Consider the following 20,868-nt stretch of genomic DNA (forward strand, 5'->3'; position numbering starts at 1 on the left):
CCTCGTGTAATCTATGCAAATTTTTCGTCTCACGGTCGGGTAAACAGTTACGGAATCGTTTATACGCCGACCATGAGATGCATACATGAAGCGACTGCGTTCACGCGAACGGTCCTGCCATCGACATCTCGAAAACGTAAATAACAGGGGTTGCATCACTAGAAAAAGAATGGAAATGACGTTTCAGAGAGTCCTTTCTTTTTTTTTTTTATTGTTGAGATATTTCATTAATCGACGGTCACTCAACGGCGTCCCACGCGAAGCCGAGTCCCGTAAATTGAATTAATCGAAAAACCAATGTGGTCCCGCCAATATCCTTGAATGAATTCTCAAGGATTCTCCCGCTGTTAATTACTCGATTTAACGACGATACTTTCGGGGGAGAACGCACATCCTACTTGTTCTCGATCACCGTACGTTCTGAATAATTCGCGAGACGTTGCATGGTCACGCACCAGCTAATCTCCTTGTTCACTCGATCGATCCTTTCGAGAGGTTCTACACAAAACCAGTTCTTATTCAGTCGCTTATTGTAAATACTCCGAGTTTGTACTCGGTTCACGTTTACTTCCGTACCGAGGTGATATCGTATAAAACGATTAAATGGAACGAAATAAAAATAACGAGAACTAGGGTGGTGGACTCCGATTACAATGGGTTCCAGTCGATATAAATTCCCGTTCTTAATTGCGTATATATGGAACTTGGTTCCTCTCCTCCCTCTGTAGCCAAGCTAATCGAGTTTAGTACGGCCGAAAACGAATAAAAGAATTGCCCGCGGCGCGGAAGAGTCTTCATCCCCTTGCCCCTCCACCCTCTGAAGGCCGAAAGCGTCGAACGTAAGCGGGCCGAACCGTAGCCTCCGGTAACAATTACGTGATTGATCGAGCCAGTTTTCCTGGTTGATCCATACCCGGAAGGTGGTGTTTTCCATGTCCGTTGCCGGCAAGACACGTTCCCGTTTTATCGAAACGGTTCTACCACCCCCGTTGATTCGTTCGGTGGGTGGTTAACGGATTTTTCGGGCGAAATGACGAGCAGCACGGTGTACAACGAGTCGAGGATGATGGCAACGTCATCGGAGTTCAACGACACGGACGACGACGGGACCATGATGCTCTCGAACGAGAGCTTCAACGTGAACATCACCACCGCGATGCTATGGTACATATACGAACAGTTCCACGGGGAGACCAATTACTTGTTGATCGTCCTCTACGTGCCCCTGATCGCGCTCGCTGTCACGGCCAATGTCCTCGTCATCGCGGTCGTTTTCAAGTACCACTACATGCGAAGGTATGTACAGACACAGCAGAGTTTTCTACAGTTCGTCGACGTCGGTGACGCGATGTTGTCGTTCTTTGTTTGGAAAGACGGGATCTTATATGTAGTGTGATTCATTATGTGATTAAGCGAGAGTCAAAACTAAGTATACACCGTACAAAGGTGAGGTTCGTGTAATTCTTCTGTAGCATTCTACTATTGTATGTTCGATCATTCAAATCAGTTGGATATGATTTTCTTAAAGAAACAGAAATTCAAAGGTACAACCAGCAAATTTAGTAAATATGGTTGGACATGGTGAATATTCTATTATAGTTTGGGACCGCATGACAAATTCAACTGCAAGTGCATTCATGGGCTTTTTAGTGAGATAGTCACTCAATACACATATAGCAAGGGTGGTCAAAAATTGTTTGCTTAAGTCCTCCTACATAGTCACCGGATTTCAATGCAATAGAGCATCTATGCGAAATGTTAGATTCTAAATTCAGAGAAACAAGTATGAATGAATCACATACTTTCAAAGTGTATGCTCACTTTTGACTCTCATTGTATGTTTCTGTATGTTGATTATTTACCTCGAAGACAAATTACTGTATAAGAGAATATTCTATGAGTACTTCACCAGTCTCTCTCTATGCACACATTTCATTCGCAACACACGCATCCTAGATACACCCCCGCTAGCAGATCGAAAGGCTCGAAAGCGTACGGATAAGGAGCGTCGGTTAACTCTGAAGTAATTTAAACTTACGAGTCCACCGGCGATAGGGCGTCTCGAAGCGGATCCAACAGAGAATTTGACTAAATTACGCGCGGGCAACGAGTCGATTGAAACCGGTATCAAGTGTATAGGCTGTTGATTAGGGAACCTGCCGCCCCCCTGTCACGTCTGTCGGCTTAAATTATCAGGATATTGCTTTTGGGAGAACAGGATCGACCATGGTCGAGTTAATTATAACCCTGGGTGAGGCTCTTTATAAGGTCGGTCACAATTAGCCATCGGCGGGATCGAGGCTGATGCATACACGTCATGTCTGAATTTTTTAACGCGATAATCGATACCGTAAGTTGGGCGATAACTTCGACACAGTCAATGATAACCTTATCTCGAAGCCAGAAAATGATCATTTTCAATTTTCCAGCTGTTTTACGTGATGTACCCTTTCGCGTAAAAATCAACTTAACCCTAGATTATGAAAATATTGTAAAAATTACTGTTACAGTGTTCCGTCGATTATTGTCAAGAACTTGGATCCGCGTCGCGACAAGCATCGAACAGGAGAAATGCTTCAGAGCCTCTAGAGTCAAAGGTCTAGCTATCATAAATATTTATAATCGTTGGATTCTATCTTAATGAAAATAATACATTTCCAAAATATTAGTAATAACGTAAGTCACAGGATAGTTTGGGAATCTAAGTTTAATTTCATAGTTTACAGAACTGCAAAATCGACAATGATCATTTTCTGACTTGGAACAAACTTATCCTGACTGAAGTGTCAAAGTTACCCCAATTTACGGTACAAGGATCACAAGGTAGTATCCTCGTCGACGGTGAAGCTAATGTCGCCGTTGACTCGACCCTACAGGGATTTCATCTTTTCATTGTCATTCGTTTACCGTTCTCGGCGATTTCACGCGCTGCGAGCGTTCCGTGCCTTCTCCGTGACTGTGCGTTACCTCGACCCAGTTTCCCCCCTTGGAAGAAATTACAGGCTCGGGGGTGGATTGGTTTGTCTCCGAGGAACGGTTAATTGGCATGCACGAATCAGTGATCAATCGAAGATCCGAATGAGACACGCGTAATGAGCGATAATATCGCGTGGGCACGAGTGCAAATAGATGCGATGCTTCTCTGGGGGTGCAAACAATGGGGCGTAAATTGCATTCACCGATGGAAAGGGCCACGTTCGAACAACAGAAGGGTTCACGTATATTGTTCGTAAATAAATGGACACGTCGAACACGTTTCGGTGATCAGGATGAGATAAATGGTGGGTTTCGAGTTTTCGACGAATCACGGATTCCCGAGCACGATCTTCGCGACAGGAAGAAGAATGCACCTTGCACTTTCTTAGACTACGAGTCGAGGAAACGCATAGGCATGCGGTTATTTCCGATACCTTCGCGCAGCATCGTTCGTCGTGCAAATAAGCGATCGGTTCGCGGCTCGTGATACTACGGAAACGAACGCTGTTCGACGTTTATTTGCGAACCGTCAAATTATTACCTTTGGCCCCTCTACGGGGCAAGGATCTAGGCTTCGAACGTACCTAATGTTTTCAAGCCGAGCAACGTGTATTCCGGTTACTTCATCGCCAAAACGGACAATACTGGGAAGTGAACAGTGGAGACTTTACGGTGCCTACGTTCTCGCGTGAATCGTTTAATCTGTATGCTTGAAAATTAGTCGGAGATAACGACAATGGTTCGTTCAGGTGAAAGAGCAGGATCTATAGAAAAGGGAGATCTTTTGTCGCGTTGGACGAGGAACTCGTCTCGTTTGCGAAGGAACTCGAGCGTCGTAAAATCCGATTGTTCTTTAGATTGAATCGTCGGGTTCGATATCGATCCTGGGATTAACAATAGCAATCACATTTATACAGGCTGGATAGAAAGTACATGGTAGCTGAAGACGGTGGAACGGCGTTCTGATACAGAGCTACGAACGGATCTTTTTTCTTTTTATTTCCAGCGTCACGAATTATTTCGTGGTGAACCTGTCCGTGGCGGATCTTCTGGTGACCACGATTTGCATGCCAGTGGCGGTCAGTCAGGCATTCTCGGTGGTGTGGAATCATGGGGAGCTTATGTGCAAACTATCCGCTTATCTTCAGGGTAATTATTCACGGCAAGGTTCTCTCTATACATCGATCTATGTCATTTCATCCTTTATTCGTTCATCGAGGCTGTTTTCAGTAACGATACTTAGTACTTGTTAACGCATCCCTTCGACGGAAGGCGTGTTTCTCCGAAGTGTTTTTTGGTCGAATCGATCGCGTGCATACATTGTTTTCTCGTGAAAATTCCCTGTGCCACGGAAGCAAAAGAAACATACAAAAAAACAGTATAACGCGCGCTTTCTACGAAAAGATGGCGAATGATCGCACTAGTGGTTCATACATAAAAGATCCGTGGGACCGTCTGTACTGGTGCATGCACGTATATACATCAACATTTCCAAAGTGTCGCGACGCTTTCCCTGACGATAACCCATCGTCACGGATGCAGTTCTTAGTTTTCTTTTTTCCCTTTATTTTCACGCGACCTTTCACAACCCACTCACAGATTTCAGCATCTTATAGTAATACACAATTATTAATAAGTATGTGTGTAATATTTTAGGAGTTAATAAAATTTATAGTCAAATTTCGTTGAATTTGATCGAAAACACGAAAGATGTTGAAAATTGTGAGTGCTCCTACTTCAATGGCCAAGGGGTGTAAATATCTCGACTGGTGGTAATGGAGTCACCGTCGATAATGGTTTAAAAAGATTAGACGATGAGTAGCCCTGTATGGCTATGATCATAACCGAAAAAGCGTTTATGTGTAGGTGTTGCCGTAGCCGCTTCGGTTTTCACCATTACCGCGATGAGCATCGACAGATACCTGGCGATAAGGAGCCCTATAGCGTTTCGACGTGTATTCAATCGCAAGAGCACCGTCCTCGTTATCGTGGCCCTTTGGTTGGTCGCTTTAATCATCTTTGCTCCCGTCTGGAGAGTGGTTAGTATGAAAATCCAAGGTTAACGTAATATCGTCGCGATGGCATACATCACCGTGCATTTTTCATGATAAACGCTCCCTTAGAACATTTCAGCAAACCGCTCATAAATATTCAAACGTCTTCCAGGGAAAGGAGAGGCCGTGGAATTTCTGCGAAAAAAATAATAGTTATGTGTAGCTGGTTACACGAGATTTTTCACTTCTTTTTCTTTCCTCTCGAAAGGATAAAGTAAAAGTTTCGCTGTTCCCTTGTTTTTTTGCTCTCTCCTTTCGTGGGAGATGGTGGATGGGTTGAATTAAGGTCAGACCGTATCATTCTTGCGAGAAGAAATGCCATCAGCCCTCCCACCCATTGCTTCAGATATGGCTGACATAAGTTAGACACGTGTGCGTGGGATCGTTGTCTTGTTGAAAAATAAATCCTCCGCCCCCCTCCCTTTCCGACATTTCACTCACGTACCCTCGGGGATGTGCGCGGCGTGACACGTTGAATATAAGACGGTGAATCTTTTTGTATGATTCTGCTATTTTTGATCGAATTATGGGTTAATTGTGCCCGTGGCTTATACTGTTGAAAGCAAACGTGTATCCTTGTATTCATCGGTTCGTGTAACCTTCCATTATTCCCCTTTCTGGGCCGGCCGCACCAATAATTTCCATTATCCTGATGAAAATATGATTCTTCCTCGGTTACTGTGCTCTATAAGAAACAAGCTTTCAAGGTTACGATAAATCTTTGGAATATTTATGAACGGTTCCTGTATAACACACTTAACTCTGCTATGGTCTTCGGGTGTACGTCGATCCAATCACGTTTCTTCAACGCTGTCACGACTTTGCACACTTTTTCGACTTATCCTTGATTTCGTCTCTTCAGAAATGTGTTCTTGACCCTTTAACGCCAGTGTGACGTATACGTCACATATAGAATAATAATTTTTATTTTTCTCCCTCCACGTGATTATTTTCGAACCGAGGACCGTAGCACGATTAAAAACAGCTGACATTATTTTCATCGAAACGTTAGAAAATGATAATTCCACGTTGTTCCAACCTCTACCTTCGATTTTTCATTCTCCGTGACGCACAGATGTCTGTGTCAATAATTCCAAATGTTTCCTATACATATCCTCGCGCGCGCAAACGATAAGTAGAACGGAAGACATCGCCAGTGGCCGAAGAAAGTTTTGCACTGGGAATAAATCTTTACCCCCGGCGAGATTTGCGTTCCTGGGAAAGACAGTTCGACGGATGAACCGTGTCCAATCTTTTTGCTAGATGACCCTCAAGAGCCCCGGCCGGGAACTCGGTAACATACCGCTCCTCGAATCCTGGACGGCGATGGGGAATTTTTCACAGAATATCTCACGGTTGCCACCTGCCTTCTCCATTTGCTACGAGGATTTCAAGCCTCTGGGCATTCACGCGCATCTTTTCGGGGCTGTCTGTTTCCTGTTGGTATACGCGATCCCTGGTAAGCCCTGTGTCTGTGATTAATCGTTACACCCGTAATCTTTAACCGTAACATTTCCATGTCATCCTTCTCACATCGCGCGGGACGTGCGGTTAAACGCCCAGGTCAAATATGTGGGCGCATGTAATCCCATTGGCCAAAACACCATGGCTGCTCCATTCATCACAAGTCTTACCGAAATGGATCGAACAGTTCACCTGACCTTATCCATATCTCTGTTCTTCATACGGTCGAATAATTTGTGCAAACTGTACTTGTGCGTTATATATTCAGTCTACCTTGCGCGGTTATTTGAATTTTTTACATTGATGACATATTGCAAACAGACTGGATTATTTAAATACCATTGGAAAAGTTTTACAATTAATATCGCGGTATGATTTAAAACAGGACCAACAGCTTCTATTCGATAAACACATTTATTTCGAACATTTATGAGTTAAAAAACAGAAATAAAGCGTGTCTGACTACATACTGCCTTTTTCACTGTGGCAGTCAACGTGTTCAGTAATATGTCGTATATTTTCTTAGAATGGAAAGTCTTGATGAAAATGAATAAAAATCGATAAAATTAATGTTTGCATTAATATGAATGCATAAATCAGTTTGAGTAAACTATTAGAACGTTTCGAGATGGGCCACAAATAAAGTATAACTCAGTTCATTGATGTATTTAAACTTGTAAACGGGCCTCATCGTTTTCACCTAGGTTTCGTCGTGATACTGTCCTACTCGATGATGGGCAGAACATTGTGCGCCCGGACACCGCCGTTCGATTCCGACAGCGTCGAAGGAAGCGCGAGTTCGCAACAGGTTGGTCTCAAACTCCCATAACGTTACGAAACTTCCCTGATAATCTCAAGAGATTTCTTTTAAATCAGTTTACACGAAATTTCAAACTGAATCGTATCGAGAAATGTGTCACCGATTTACGAACACCGATTACACAGGACTGTGTCTGGACGATGTTTACATATACAGTAAATCCTCGATGAGTGTTTAAAGGTTCCTCGGCATTGAACATTAAATATTTTATAAACTAATGATCATTTGAGTGGCTGAAACAAATATCAGAAGTTAGCGTTACACTTGGAGATATTTCCTTGTTAGTGTCAAGGAGCCTTCGAACACTCATCGAGGATTTACCGTAACTTGAATTCGCCTATGGAAAACGCCACAACTAGGGATAAACCGATACCGTCAAGATACCGATATTTTTACTTATAATTTGCAGCGGCCAAATGTATCGATATCTACTTAGTATCGCAAATACTCGGTATCGAAACGAAAATATCGATTATTTATTTATATGTACATGGATCTGTTCATCCCTAGCCACAACTGCCTACGTAATTCCTAATTTTCCCACGGGGGAAGGGGTCGAACTTCCACCGTTCGCCCACGCAAAATCTCTCTTTTTATTTATTTTTTTGTTACACCACTGGTTTGTGTATTTAATTTTCCTCGCAGCTCTGCTTCCGTTTAACAAACGCGTGTTTCGGCTCGGTAAATTTTCATTTCACGGATTCCCGCACCGTGGGAACCACTGATATCCGTCAGCCGTCACCCCTTCCCCCTATTCGCAGACGCAACGATTAGGTACGGTAAATTTCCGATCTTGATCCTAAATTCGGCCGCCGTTTACAGCCGCTCGTGCAATCGCATTCGCTGTTCGCAGAGCTTCCGTCTGGTACGTGAGAGAAAGCGAATCGCTTGGATATTGCTGCTTCTGGCGGTGCTCTTTGCTCTTTGCTGGCTGCCGTACAACGTTCTAATGCTGCTGATCGACTTTGGCGCAGTCGGTGAGTGCTTACGCCCATTGACGAAAAATCGAATGACGCGATTCGGTCGCTTGTGCGCCTTTTAACGCTTTGCGAAATTACGAATATGTTTTTTGTTTTACAGACATTACGGACATTATCAAATTTGAAAAATAATATTTCATTTAATACTAAAAAAATATGTTTACATATTTTTAATAGATTTCAAACAAAAATGAGGTGTTTCCTTTATAAGTATTACAATAGTTACGACCTTCTTGGTACAATTCCTAGGTATATGTATTCGCCTAAATGGAAAGTAAAATTAGCTCTTCGTTTAACGTGTTAATGTTCGTACACAGCAGCGGCGCTTGGGCCCGTTTGCACCCCTAATACTTCCCACTTTTGAAACGTTATTTCACGAACGCAATCGCTCAAGATGACCTGTTTTTTTATATGACTTAATACGAACAACTGCTAGCTTAAATACGATTCATAGGTAGATAAGTTACACGGAGCTTTTAAAAACTCGGCTACATATGGATCTGGAGGCACCGCCCTGCCGCGGGTTAATTGAATTCCCGTGTACACTACCGAAAGCTCCGGTCGGAACATATAAAACCAAGACCGTAACCGCAAGACCGTCAAGGGGTCAATAATTTAATATATATATCCGTGTCCCCTGACTTGCCCCGACCGAGAAGTGGGTGTAAATGTGTGGTCTAACTCCGAGTGGTGTCCAGTTTGGCTTCTCGTCGGGTCACTCCACTGAAAAGAGTACGATCATACGGCTCACCGTATCTCTCCCTCGACTCGAAACTTCACACCTGAAAATATAAAAGGCTTCCACGATATAATTGTTCGCAGGGGACGGGATGGAGACCACCGATGCAGTGTCCTATTGCCTGTTTCTGGGACACGCGAACAGCGCCCTGAATCCTGTCGTCTACTGCTTCATGACACGAAATTTTCGGCGTAGCGTCGCCGAGATCCTTTGTCAGGGTGGTCCCCACGGGCTGGCGCGTCGGAGACCACGTCGCAGAGTAAGTTGTCAGTGGTGGGACACATGTCTGTGTGTAGATCGTTGGGTGGTTGTGTAGTAATTTTTTGCGGAGGATCGTTTTCTTTCGACTGCGCCACCGTGGAAGGGAAAACAAGGTAAAAACTGGCCATCCAGTTCTTAGTACCGTGGAGGAGTATTTTCGTGATGCTCCCTCGTGATTGCCTACCTGGCTTGATCCGTTATATCCTTCGACCCTATTTCCATAGATTGTTTTTTTCAAGTGGGAAAACGGTGTTTATTTAATCAAGGGATATTTCGGGGGAAACGGTTACGCTTGTAATATTAGTTTATCAAAGGAGTCAATTTTGCTGTGTAATCGTAATTAAATTGTGGATAAGCTTTGATGAACGTGTGTTCTAGGCAAACATTCCGTAACGAACCGTACACGAGGGCTTTCCGTAGCATTTGTATCGAGTCACGGAGTTTTCGAACCCACCCCGCACCATTTGCCGCTGACCACCACCGCTTTTCTCACCCTCGGCAGGAACTCCATTGATGACGAATGTATTTGATATCGAGTTGGACACTTGAAAATCTTGTAAAGTCCAGCTTTTACTCGCGAAATTAACCCCTTGCTTTTGTAACATCGACTCAGACTACTTATGGTGTGATGATTTCAATAGGGGATTTAATATACATGAATATTAGTCGTTTTCTTTGTGTCCAAGTGAAACACTATTTTGCTGGTATTTGATATTTACCTTTCAGTGTAAATGTAGAGTTACGATAAATACAGAATTTCTCTTTTGGTTTCTGGAAAACTGGTAACAATTGATTACAACGACTGTAGAGTTCAAGAAAATCGCAATTTGTCTTTCTGATTCTATAACTTGTAAATTCTGTAGCATTTTTTAAAACTTCGTATACGATGACAAACTTTAATTATTAAACAACATAATCGAATCTACAAACTTGGAATATATTATACCAGCTTTTTCAAATAAGACTTCCTTTAAAGTGACTCATTTGTTACTTTTGTATGGAATTGGTTGTATAAAGATGGAACGAAACGATTATTTGCCGATTGAAGTTTGTTTTATAACAGTTATTACATTCGTTCCTTGTTACGTTTGTCCCAAGTCCACCCTGCTCGTGCTTACCAAGTAAGTGGAATAGGTTCGTTCCGATCAGACACGTGAAGTAGAACTCGTTCCCGGTCAGACAAGTATGCGGCGGTTGAAATGAAAGGTGTGAAAAGGAAAGAAAAGGAAAGAAAAGGAATCGTTTCTTCCTGTGCCCCTGCTAGTGGACTCGCAATAAGGCTATACCTAGCAAACTCTGCCTTAGACACGGAGATAGTCCATGTTCGGTTAAAGGTATTGCGAGAAATGTATTGACTCAGAAGCACTCTCGTGGCGAGTATGGGAGGTGCCTCCACAAACAGAATAAAAACAGCACCTGGTACGGTCATAAATTTATATACAGGGTGAGTCAGTAGGAACTACTATCTAAAATAACTCGTTACCTATTGGTTGTATCAAAAAACGTTCTAACGAATTGTGTAGCATTTTAAGGCACGCATCGGATGGATCCAATTTGATTTCCTTATATCTTATTTCTTTTAGACATAATGAAATTAAATTATATCTCTCCGATACGCCCTTTAAAATTCTATATATTTTATTAAAACGTTTTCTGATACAATCAATAGGCAACGAGTTATTTTAGATAGTATTTCCTACCGACTCACCATAGAGTAATTATTAAATAACGACTCTTCCACGTAATCCTCGAAGTATCGATATGTCATTCACTGAGAACAGGTGCAAGAGCTCGACCTCCGAACGAGTATAATTCGATATGTTCCGTGGCTGCGAGTGACAAGCTACGGTCCGTTAAACAACGAACGATAGAAGGATATTAAAACCTTGTCGAACCAACGAGCTTCTTTCCTTCTTTTTTTTTTTTAATGTTCCATGTTCGATATCCGCTAAAAATCTAGAATACACGTATCTCGCAGAAAGCCTCGCAGTTTCATTCGAAAGGATGTGGAGTTTCCTGGGTTCGTTTCGATGTTCCGTGCGTTGGAGTTTAACATGCTCGCCGATCCCACTAGAAAGGGGCGTGGAATCGAGAGGGTCCGCGTCAGATACGGAGCCTCTGGCATTGTCATCGCGATTTTCGAAAACCACGGGGAAACCCTTATGCTTTCCCCGAGTCGTTCTTGGAATTTATATGACGCACCGTAAACCGCAATTTACCGTCAACACCAGGGACCCGAGTGTATCCGCGATTCCATCAAAACCCCTAATATGAATTCCTCGCGTACGTCCGTGGAATTATAGCCGGTGCGTGACAGACGTTACGTAACTGGCGCATCACGAGGTCCAAATTGGCCAATGTGCGCCACCGATATTAAAATCGTTGCTTTCGAGAGAACGAATCAGTCGATGTATCGTTTAGCACCTAATGCCAGGCTCCAGTAGTTCTTGGATCAGCATAAAGTTGTTGCTTTCGGATCTGTCGCGTGGATTCTCGTGGAGATTCTTCGACAATCTTTTATAAATAGTTTAATCGCAACTTTAACTTCCTGTAGTTCTCCTAAAATGAAGTAAAAGAATATTTCAACACTTTGCACTCCGAGCCCTTATAGTTTGCTTCCAAGAAGCTTCCCTTTCGTAACTAGTGATCCACATGGGAATCGTCGCTAGTGATCCAACCATTATGATCGTTCCAAACCTGTCTCCAAACGTTCATAATCAAGGGTGGACGGGGTTAGAGAGCAATAATTTTAAAAGGTGTTTCACGTCCTACACCATATCGGTTCGGTTCTGACGTACTGTTTCAGAGTGTTCAAGGAACCGCCGTGATCGATGACGTGTGCGCAGGGTGCAGTACTGCCGGCGGCTCGGTGAGACGTGGATTGCTACGCAAACGACGAATGTCGACCGGATGTGGATGCGGTCTGCCGATCGGCGCTGGTCATCACGCGGTTCTGGCGTTACGGCGAACGGCGACGTCGAGCAGCGGATACGAAAGTGTCTACAGCAAGCACAGTCTTCATCGTCGATGCTACATGCTGCGCAGCCTTCGTGGAAGGCCTCAAACCCCGATCGAACGGGTTCCAAGCACGGTCAAACGGAATCAGAAAACCTGTTACGAGAAGAACGACCCGGAAGCCGGTCAACCTCGTGTCAACATATTGGTCACCACGGACGATCAACGTTCTTGAACGAATTGGTCGCAGGCTGATCGAGATTTTCGCTATAGACATTGTGAATTTAGTGTTCTCACGCATTCGATGTACATAAACAACGGGAATTAAAGATCACGGGTGTAGCCCTCGAATACAGTATATCATCGATGAGTGTTCGGAGGCTTCTCGACACTGACAAGGTTCCCAGGTGGTAACACTGAATTCTGAAGCCAATGATGTTTGTTTCCGTCGCGTATAGCCATTAGTTTATGAAATATTCAATGTTCAATGCCGAGGAACTTTCGAACACTCATTGATGATTTACTCTATATTAAATGTTTGAAGATCCAAGAATAATAATCTGAGCGAACGATTTCTCTTGGTCCGCGGTTTCCCTTGTTGGCTTGTTTGCAGCCTTCGTCGACAAATTCTTGGCGATGAAAAGTAATGGGATTTGACGGAAGGAGCGGTAACGTCTTCTGTTGTTTTCTCTTATTTCGTTTGTGGATTGGCTTGTTTGCGGCCTTCGTCGACAAATTCTTGGCGATGAAGAGTAATGGGATTTGACGGAAGGAGCGGTAACGTCTTCTGTTGTTTTCTCTTATTTCGTTTGTGGATCGACTTCGAATAATTCGATTCGGAAGGGGACCGTGTACTTCCCGGTTCGAGTGTAGCTGACGTTGGAGGGGAGAGATTTATCCTTGGAGGATGTTGATTGCATTTGTTTCTCATCTGGGGGAAAAGGTAAGTTTACTGACAGACATAGGCACACAATGGGCTTGGCGCGGAGTCAACTACAGTCACAACGAAGTGTCGAACAAGTACCAGTAGTCGCGACTACGGTGTCCGCTATTACACTTGTTGTTCGTACTTCGCCCGATTCAACTGCTGCTGAAGGAATTCTTGATGTAAGGGCGGAGAAGGAGTCACGTCAGCCAGGCACGACGACGACGACGACGACGCAACTGGAACGGGGGTGAACGTAGTCGTTGATGTTTCGTAAATATTTGTTCGCTGTCAAGCGGACGCTTTCGTCCCGCCGATTGACGTCGTCGGCGGTATTATCGTGCTCAATTAAATTTGAATGGAATTGATCTCGATATAGAAATGGCCATAAAGGGAATTGCACCGCCAGGAAGGGAAACCATCACGAAGAGGTAGATGGAGGATCATCGTGTAATTAGGTAGGATTTCAAAACAATCAGAAATTCTATAAATGTCCCATCGTTGTTTCAGCATCTGGAACGCTCTGAATTCTGACCTCGACGATGCATAATGGAAAATCAGCATTATTTTTATTCACGAAGACGGACCAATATCGATTCGATCGATGTCACTGTCATCTAAGAAAATTCATTCGGTGGATTGTAACTTAAATTTAGACTCGGTTCGAGCACATTACCGTATTACATTCGGGGGTTGAAAACCGTATCGTATCGATCGATAAGTGCCATCGACTTCAGAATAGGGGTGTTAACGCGACGATTACGATATATACTTCGCAGGAATGTATATTCGATTCTACCCTCGAAACAACACGCGCCCAATGAACATCGAACGGAACGGGACCATTGTGTTTTTATGAAAACGTCCGTATCGATCCGTGTGTACCGGGTAAATATCATTCGACCCTATAAAAAGCCTGTCGCGGAAAGCGAGCTCGTGATTTATGGCGATTCGTGGAATCGCGTGTAACCACGAAAACCGTAATTTCTCAGAAGGGAATTTCGTCAGCTGCTGCGAACTCTGTTATTATATTTGTTATTAGTTTCGTTTTTGTGTATTTTACAGTTTATTTATTTACGTTCTCGTAGCAACGTTTCTATCAGCAATCCTTTCCACGCACCTACCGAAGGGGGACCTGCATCGGGAACACAGATTACGTCATCGGGAATGGAAAATGGAAAACACGACTGTCTCTCGTTCCGGGAGGCAAAAGGCACGGGACAGGAGTAGCTGCCTCGCGATAGGAGGCAATCTCTTTACGGTGCTTTTCGATCGGTGAGCGTTGAGAGACGGATTTCCTTTTAGCAAAAATTTATTCCGCGACAAGTAATACATAGGAATTAGTACATTATCGCGTGCTCGCGTAAAGGTTTCGGAATAAGAGTGTATTACAGAGAAATTCGGTAAATACTTGCAATAAGGTAGTCTCTGATTTAGATGATTTTTCAATAGGTTGTCAAGATCATTACCCTGAGTAGTGTTGCGAAGGTTTTAGTTGGGGGTCGCCGTTTGAAAAAAAAGGTATTACACTACTCGGAATGGATGACCCTGACAGGATATTAAAAAATCATCGAAATCGGAGATGACTCCTTTATTGTAAATATTTATCGGTCTTCTATCGTCGATGAATAAAGAAGACAACGAAGTGGAATTGATTTCTTGCTCCTCGAAGACGGGGGCAGCGATAGTTTTTCGAACACAGCAACGAAATCGACGTATCCCTACACTATTCAGACCTCTCATCCGTTGGTCTTCGTCTTCTATACTCGCGGGTAAATTTGTTCCTCGGGCTGCGTCCTCAAAGCCTTCGTTAAAGTTCAAACGGGACAATTATCGGTCCCTCGGATCAAGTCTTTTGTGATTTCACCAGCGAAACCGGGGATACAGTGAAGATACAGATAGTCAGTTTAACGAAATTGGTGTGATTGAATCTTTATTCGATTACTCCTTTCCTCCCGTTCGTCGATCCTTATATCCTAAGGTTATAAAAAGATCGTAGCTCGCATAGATTCGTCTTACCTAACGGCGCTTTAACGTACCCACACGCCGCGGGGATCGTTTATATTTGTTTGCCTATTGTTCGCGATGCTTCCGCCACGGACAATCAGTATATACTCCTCCGGTGGGATCGCGGGATATCGACCGCCCTGATACACACACGTATAAGGGACTATTCTTGTGAATTTTTCGCGTAGGAACATTTGTGACTGGTGGCACAAGAAGGAGTGGCTCGCGAGAAAAAGAACGGCCATCGTCAGTCCCCCTAATTACGTTTGTACATACAAATTTACCACAAAACACCACGAGATACCTTAAACGGATACTTTTCAATACTTTGCACACGCGTAGGACAGAGAAACGATATCGATTCTAGTTTACTTTTTCAATATTGACTTAATGAGGATCGATTTACGGGTCGACCTACGAAGATGTGGGAAAAAAGTCTCTTACCTAAAGCTACACGACAGAAAGAATCGTATAAAAATATTTTTCCTCCGAACCGTCGGTGGGATACCCTCGGTGGAGAGGCTGTCGCGTTCTTTTTCTTCGGAAGCCCTCCCGCCGATATTTTACCATCTTATCGTACCGTTTCGTAGATCCTTGTACGCGGACGCGGTGATCACTCCGTGGTTCTGGCTATAATTATCTAGGAAATTCGTGTCACGTAACAAGGGGCTCGATTTCTTTTCGGCGTTTCCGTCGACGATGTGTCTCGATTGTACTTTCGCGATATGGCTGCGATTCAGCGCAGCGGTCCTCGGCCGATTCGTTCCTGGCAACGTGCAATCGGGCGGCTGTAGTCGATCAGGATTACCGGCGTTACTTCGTTGGATCGTTCGATGATCCATATTGTTTCGCGTTCGACAAGGAAACGGGGATTGTTCGACTACACGCGATGGCATCATTTGGTTCAAGTAATTCCGGATAGCTTGATTCTTCGAGGTGGTCGGCCGCGAGGCGTACGATTCCGCGCTGTTCGTGTTGCTGTTGGTGCTTTTGACGTTGCTGCTGTTGCTGGATCGGAGATAGTAACTGGCCGTGCTATCCGGCGTGCCACCCGCGAAATATTTCGCCTGGAGATTACTTTTCGGGCTGTCGCGAGTGAACGGGACCTTCTGTCGATTATTTTCTTCGCGCCAATTCGCGTCCGTTGTGAAACGAGCGGGCGTATAGACCGTCTGTTTGATGCTGTCTTTTCGCGGCTTCGTCCGATTGAATTGCGCCGACTGGCCTGACCTTCCACCGGGCGAGCACTGAAATTGTTAAGTTTCCGTTTATGCATAGGTTGTTCCCATAATTTTTTTTTTTTTGACGTACGGGCTAGTAGAAGGGGTAGAAAAATTTCCTTCGTACCGTCGAATAGGCCTATACCCTTTTCAGGTATAAACCTAACGCGTTAGTTTACTGAAATTTTTCTGATCTTTCTATCAGCACCGTACGACAATAAAATTATGGAACAACCTATGTATGTACGTCGATAAAGAAAGCGCGAGCTAGAGAGGTGTGGTGAACGTGGAGGAAAAGAAAGCACGTGGCTCTCGTGTGCGAGAAGCATGAACTGTGGAATGTTTACAGTACCTAAAGGAATCCCACGCGACACGTAGCCTGTAACGATAGAATCGTCCGTTTACTCTTAACCGAAGAGGACGACGAATATTCAAGTATTTACCGCGCAGACGATTGGCGAAGTAGTATAAAGGAAAGCGTGGCGATTAACTACCTTACCATCGTCACATGGTCCGACTGCATGGATCGCTGAGATTTGGACAGCGGCCGGTGCTGTTGGTTGATGTACAGACAACTTTTAGTCGTGCCGGGCGTCAAGTTGTTGTTCCCACCGCCGTTCGTTAGACCGTACGTGTACTGGGTCGCCACGCTTTTCGCTGCCGGATGTTAAGAAATTTTAACTTAGTTCAACGTAAACGGTAATCGCGTGAATATTATTTACAAAGGAAGGACTCCAACTATCCGACTTCCGATTTTACCGGTGTTTTGTAAGATAGCAGCATACAGGTTCCTACTAATATTGTGAAAAATATTAAGTGTAGAAATTTGATAATTTTCAAGATATAAACAATCCAAGTTAAATACTTTTAAGATGTATTATGAATACAATGTTGTTTGCCTGGTAAATCGAAGATCCAAGGATCGATTCCCTTTCACCGAAATATTTACGTTTCACTTTGCCCATGCAATTATTTATATCTTTAAAATTATCGAGTGTCTACATCTAATATTTCACACGTTTCATTAGGAATCCTGTATACTACCTTCTTACAAAATCATATTAAGGTCGAAGTCGGACAGTTGAGGTTCGTCCCTTTTCAGTGTCGCTTCGATAATTACCAGTTGGTCGAAGACTCTTGTCGAGTGTGCTTTGCGTATGTGGCTCCATTGATGTGCTTATCGTTCTAGTTTTTGTGATTCTCTCGCCGCTATCAATTTGCGGTTGCCTTGTCGTTTTTCTGCTGGCTAACTGCGCACGTGCTAGAGGAAACGAAATATTTAATGGTATCATCGATCGATCGTTTCCATCGCGGCATTGTTTTCTTTTTTTTTTTTTTTGTGTTTCACCATCGTAACAGGAAGGCTCGTAGACGTCATTTCTGCCTCTCCCTTTGCGTAAATCTTGGTACGAGTGCGTAAGATTTTTCCCGACAGTCGCGTCACCTTGTCCGATGACGGGGTTGGAATTGTTGACAGCGGTTTCCTTCCTGATGTGCTCCGAGAGTCGTCTGATTCTGGACTTGGACCTGTCGACGTGTTCGTCGATTTTTATTTTAGATACGGATCGATTAATCGTCGGTATAACCCGCGCGAATTTACCCACATGTTCTTGTGCTTTCGATGCTTCTCGTCCATCATCGAATAAAGCTTGTTTCTGTACTCGTCGACGGATAGCTGTACGTCGTCTCTGAGTAACGGGACCACGCTCGATCCTCGTTCCGGTTCGTTGCTTCGTCTATGAAAACTGTAAAGATCATTGAAAAACATGAGGAATCTATATTATCCTTCCTTGAATTATGTTAATAATTATCGTGTGAACGGATATATTGCTGGAAGTGTATTAAACTGAACCAATCATCTACGTAAGTAGAGGAATTCTATGGTAAGTTTTAAGAAAAGAATCGTTGGATCTTTTTGTTTGCATAGATAAATCAATTTGAAGGATGTACGCACTTGGCAACGTAAGGGTGCTCCAACGACTCCACAGCTGTTAACCTACGGTTGGGGTTGAACACTATCAGGTTACTGATAAGATCCAACGCCTTCTCGGACACATTGGGCAGTAGATCTTTCAACGATCGTCGCGGTCCATTCGGAGTTTTCTCCAGCAAATTAGTTCCGTAGCCAGCGCAAACCGACATCAGATCTGGAAGCAAAAAGTGACCGAAGAGGGGCGAACGTTTGATGCGATCCTTTCGCGTCCGTGAAACGTATCGTCGACGGGCATTACCTTCTTTGGTGGGCAACGGGAGGGTACCCATTATTCGTTCCACCTGGTTGATCGTCGAGGAACCAGGAAACAGCGGTTTACCGAGAAGCATCTCACCGAGAATGCATCCCAGGGACCACATATCGATACCCTTTGTGTACCTAAGTTACGTCAGTAGCCAAGAGAACCGTCAAACATTGTCTGAAATTCGAACGCTATATCGAGATTCGGTGGAATACCTTTTCGAAGCGACGAGTATTTCCGGGGCTCGATACCAACGGGTCGCGACGTAATCCGTAAGGGTGGGATCGCTGCCGGTTTCACCATCCCCTTCGCCAATCTGGGTGACCGATCGTGCCAGACCGAAGTCGGCGATTTTACAGTGGCACTGAGCGTTCAGCAGAACGTTCGACGGCTGAGGGGTTCATGATAAAAGAAGAACAAAACGATCATTGTCAACAAAAAAAAATATTCATTTTTCCAGGTGGGGAAAAAAAAGAAGGGAGGAGGAGAATGCGTCTGCGAGTTTTACCTTCAGGTCCCTGTGTATCACGTTCCCGGAATGAATGTATTTGATCGCCTTAAACAGCTGATACATGATGAAGACCTTGTGGATGTCCTTGAGGAGGTTGCCCTTCTTAATGACGTTGTGTAGATCGGTTTCTGGGGAAACGGGCCGAAACGTGTTTCAGGCCAAAAGTCTGAGAATCGTCCGTGGCACGTGACCTTCGTGAATTCTTCTTCGGACCGGGTAAAACTCACCCATGTACTCGAACACGAGATAAATGTCCCGGTCGTTGTTCGCCTTGTGCAGACCGATCAGTCGTATGATGTTCTCGTGATTGGCGAACGACAATAGGAACATTATCTCGCGGAACGTGCGCTGCGCGTCCGTCTGGTTTCGGAAAGCGTCGAAGATCTTCTTCACCGCGACCGTCTCCTTGTTTTTCTTGTCTATCGCCTTCCACACTATACCGTAGGCCTGCGAGAACGACAATGTCAACGACACCGTGAACCGTATGTAGTTATTGTAACATTAAACTTCTACCGCGAATCGCATTTGTTGTTAACGCGGAGATGTGGGTGAGCTACCGATAAGTCGTTTGGTTACTTCCGGTACTCGTTGTCATGCTTGTACACTCTTTACTGCTCGAGTATCGATTGGCTCTAGTTTTACTTTTCCGCGAAGTAAGTACCACGACGACTGTTATTGATAATCGTGTATCTATATAGCTATGTTGTTTTCCAGAATACTCGTTGTATTCTATCGATTAACTTTTATCATCGTATGAAATATTGAATAGCTCGTTTCAATTTCTATTTCACATTGTCTGCTTTATACTCGATTACTTCGATGCAAAGTTTACTAATTAACAGTTAAAATAACATTGTTTTTATAAACACATATACACGATGACTAATAAAACAAACTTTGCTTAGAATGTTTTCGTAAAATAAACGAGAGAAATTCATTCTCCAAATTATATAGAATTAGTAACGTAAATTCTGAACTAATATGAACATCTCAATCATTAACTATTAATAAATGAACATTTAAGAAATAGCTGCATACACGAACAGAACATAATTTTATTGTTCTGTGTGTTTCCATCGATCTTAATTATTGGTTACCAACAACTAAAAACTTTCAGCGAATGCAAGTACATAAAAGATTACGAGGCCACCCGAGAAACATCCGGTCGTAAACCCGGTTAAAGAACAAGCGGCATAATTATAAAAATCCGGTGGAAGTGAAAATAATTACCCCCTTGCCGAGACGTCGAACGATGTCATAATGTTTGTTGACGTGCACGTCGATCTCCAAAACCTTCTCGGTGGTGTTTTTCCCCGACATCGTGGCGAGACCTTGAACAGGGTCGTGGGCTTCGTGAACCGGAAGGTTTCGGTGACCCGAAAGATTCTGGACGTACGAAAATTTTCAGACGGAAACAGCGTTCACGGACCGTAACGCATTCACATCTTTACACATCAGGAAGGAAGCTCCACTCGAACAGTCTTTTCATTCAGCCTTTGACACATCAATGCGGCTATGTTTGTACAATTCATACCAGTCACCATGACGACACTGTTCAATGCTACTTACGGTTACCAACGACATCGCGTGACCGCCTGACCGCGGTCAGACCCTAACGAACCCTTTCACATGAAGCACCGTGTCTGGGAACTAATCCTTGAAACGTGTACGGTTTTTCAAATGCTGGAAAATTTATAAATATTTCCTAAAACCAGACGTTAA

At 43.8% G+C, this 20,868-nt stretch overlaps 2 protein-coding genes across 2 annotated transcripts; one reads left to right on the forward strand and one right to left on the reverse strand.

Annotated features, from left to right (window-relative positions):
• Positions 1 to 1,030: 1,030 nt before the first annotated feature.
• Positions 1,031 to 12,563, forward strand: LOC107192245 (orexin receptor type 1-like). Its single transcript, XM_015581458.1, has 8 exons — positions 1,031 to 1,296; positions 3,983 to 4,125; positions 4,843 to 5,015; positions 6,294 to 6,489; positions 7,199 to 7,302; positions 8,168 to 8,291; positions 9,117 to 9,292; positions 12,101 to 12,563. Exons 1-8 carry the CDS (start codon positions 1,031 to 1,033, stop codon positions 12,482 to 12,484), a joined length of 1,566 nt encoding a protein of 521 aa, XP_015436944.1. The 3' UTR covers positions 12,485 to 12,563.
• Positions 12,564 to 15,744: 3,181 nt separating this feature from the next.
• Positions 15,745 to 20,466, reverse strand: LOC107192236 (mitogen-activated protein kinase HOG1). The gene is made up of 11 exons (XM_015581448.1): positions 20,377 to 20,466; positions 19,374 to 19,593; positions 19,144 to 19,274; positions 18,851 to 19,026; positions 18,633 to 18,772; positions 18,356 to 18,548; positions 18,006 to 18,146; positions 17,750 to 17,928; positions 17,522 to 17,662; positions 16,901 to 17,058; positions 15,745 to 16,428 (listed from the first exon to the last, which is right to left on the reverse strand). Exons 1-11 carry the CDS (start codon positions 20,464 to 20,466, stop codon positions 15,745 to 15,747), a joined length of 2,253 nt encoding a protein of 750 aa, XP_015436934.1.
• Positions 20,467 to 20,868: the final 402 nt, after the last annotated feature.

This window comes from Dufourea novaeangliae, unplaced genomic scaffold (genome assembly GCF_001272555.1).
Source record: "Dufourea novaeangliae isolate 0120121106 unplaced genomic scaffold, ASM127255v1 scaffold299, whole genome shotgun sequence".
In the NCBI taxonomy this organism is placed as follows: Eukaryota; Metazoa; Arthropoda; class Insecta; order Hymenoptera; family Halictidae; genus Dufourea; species Dufourea novaeangliae.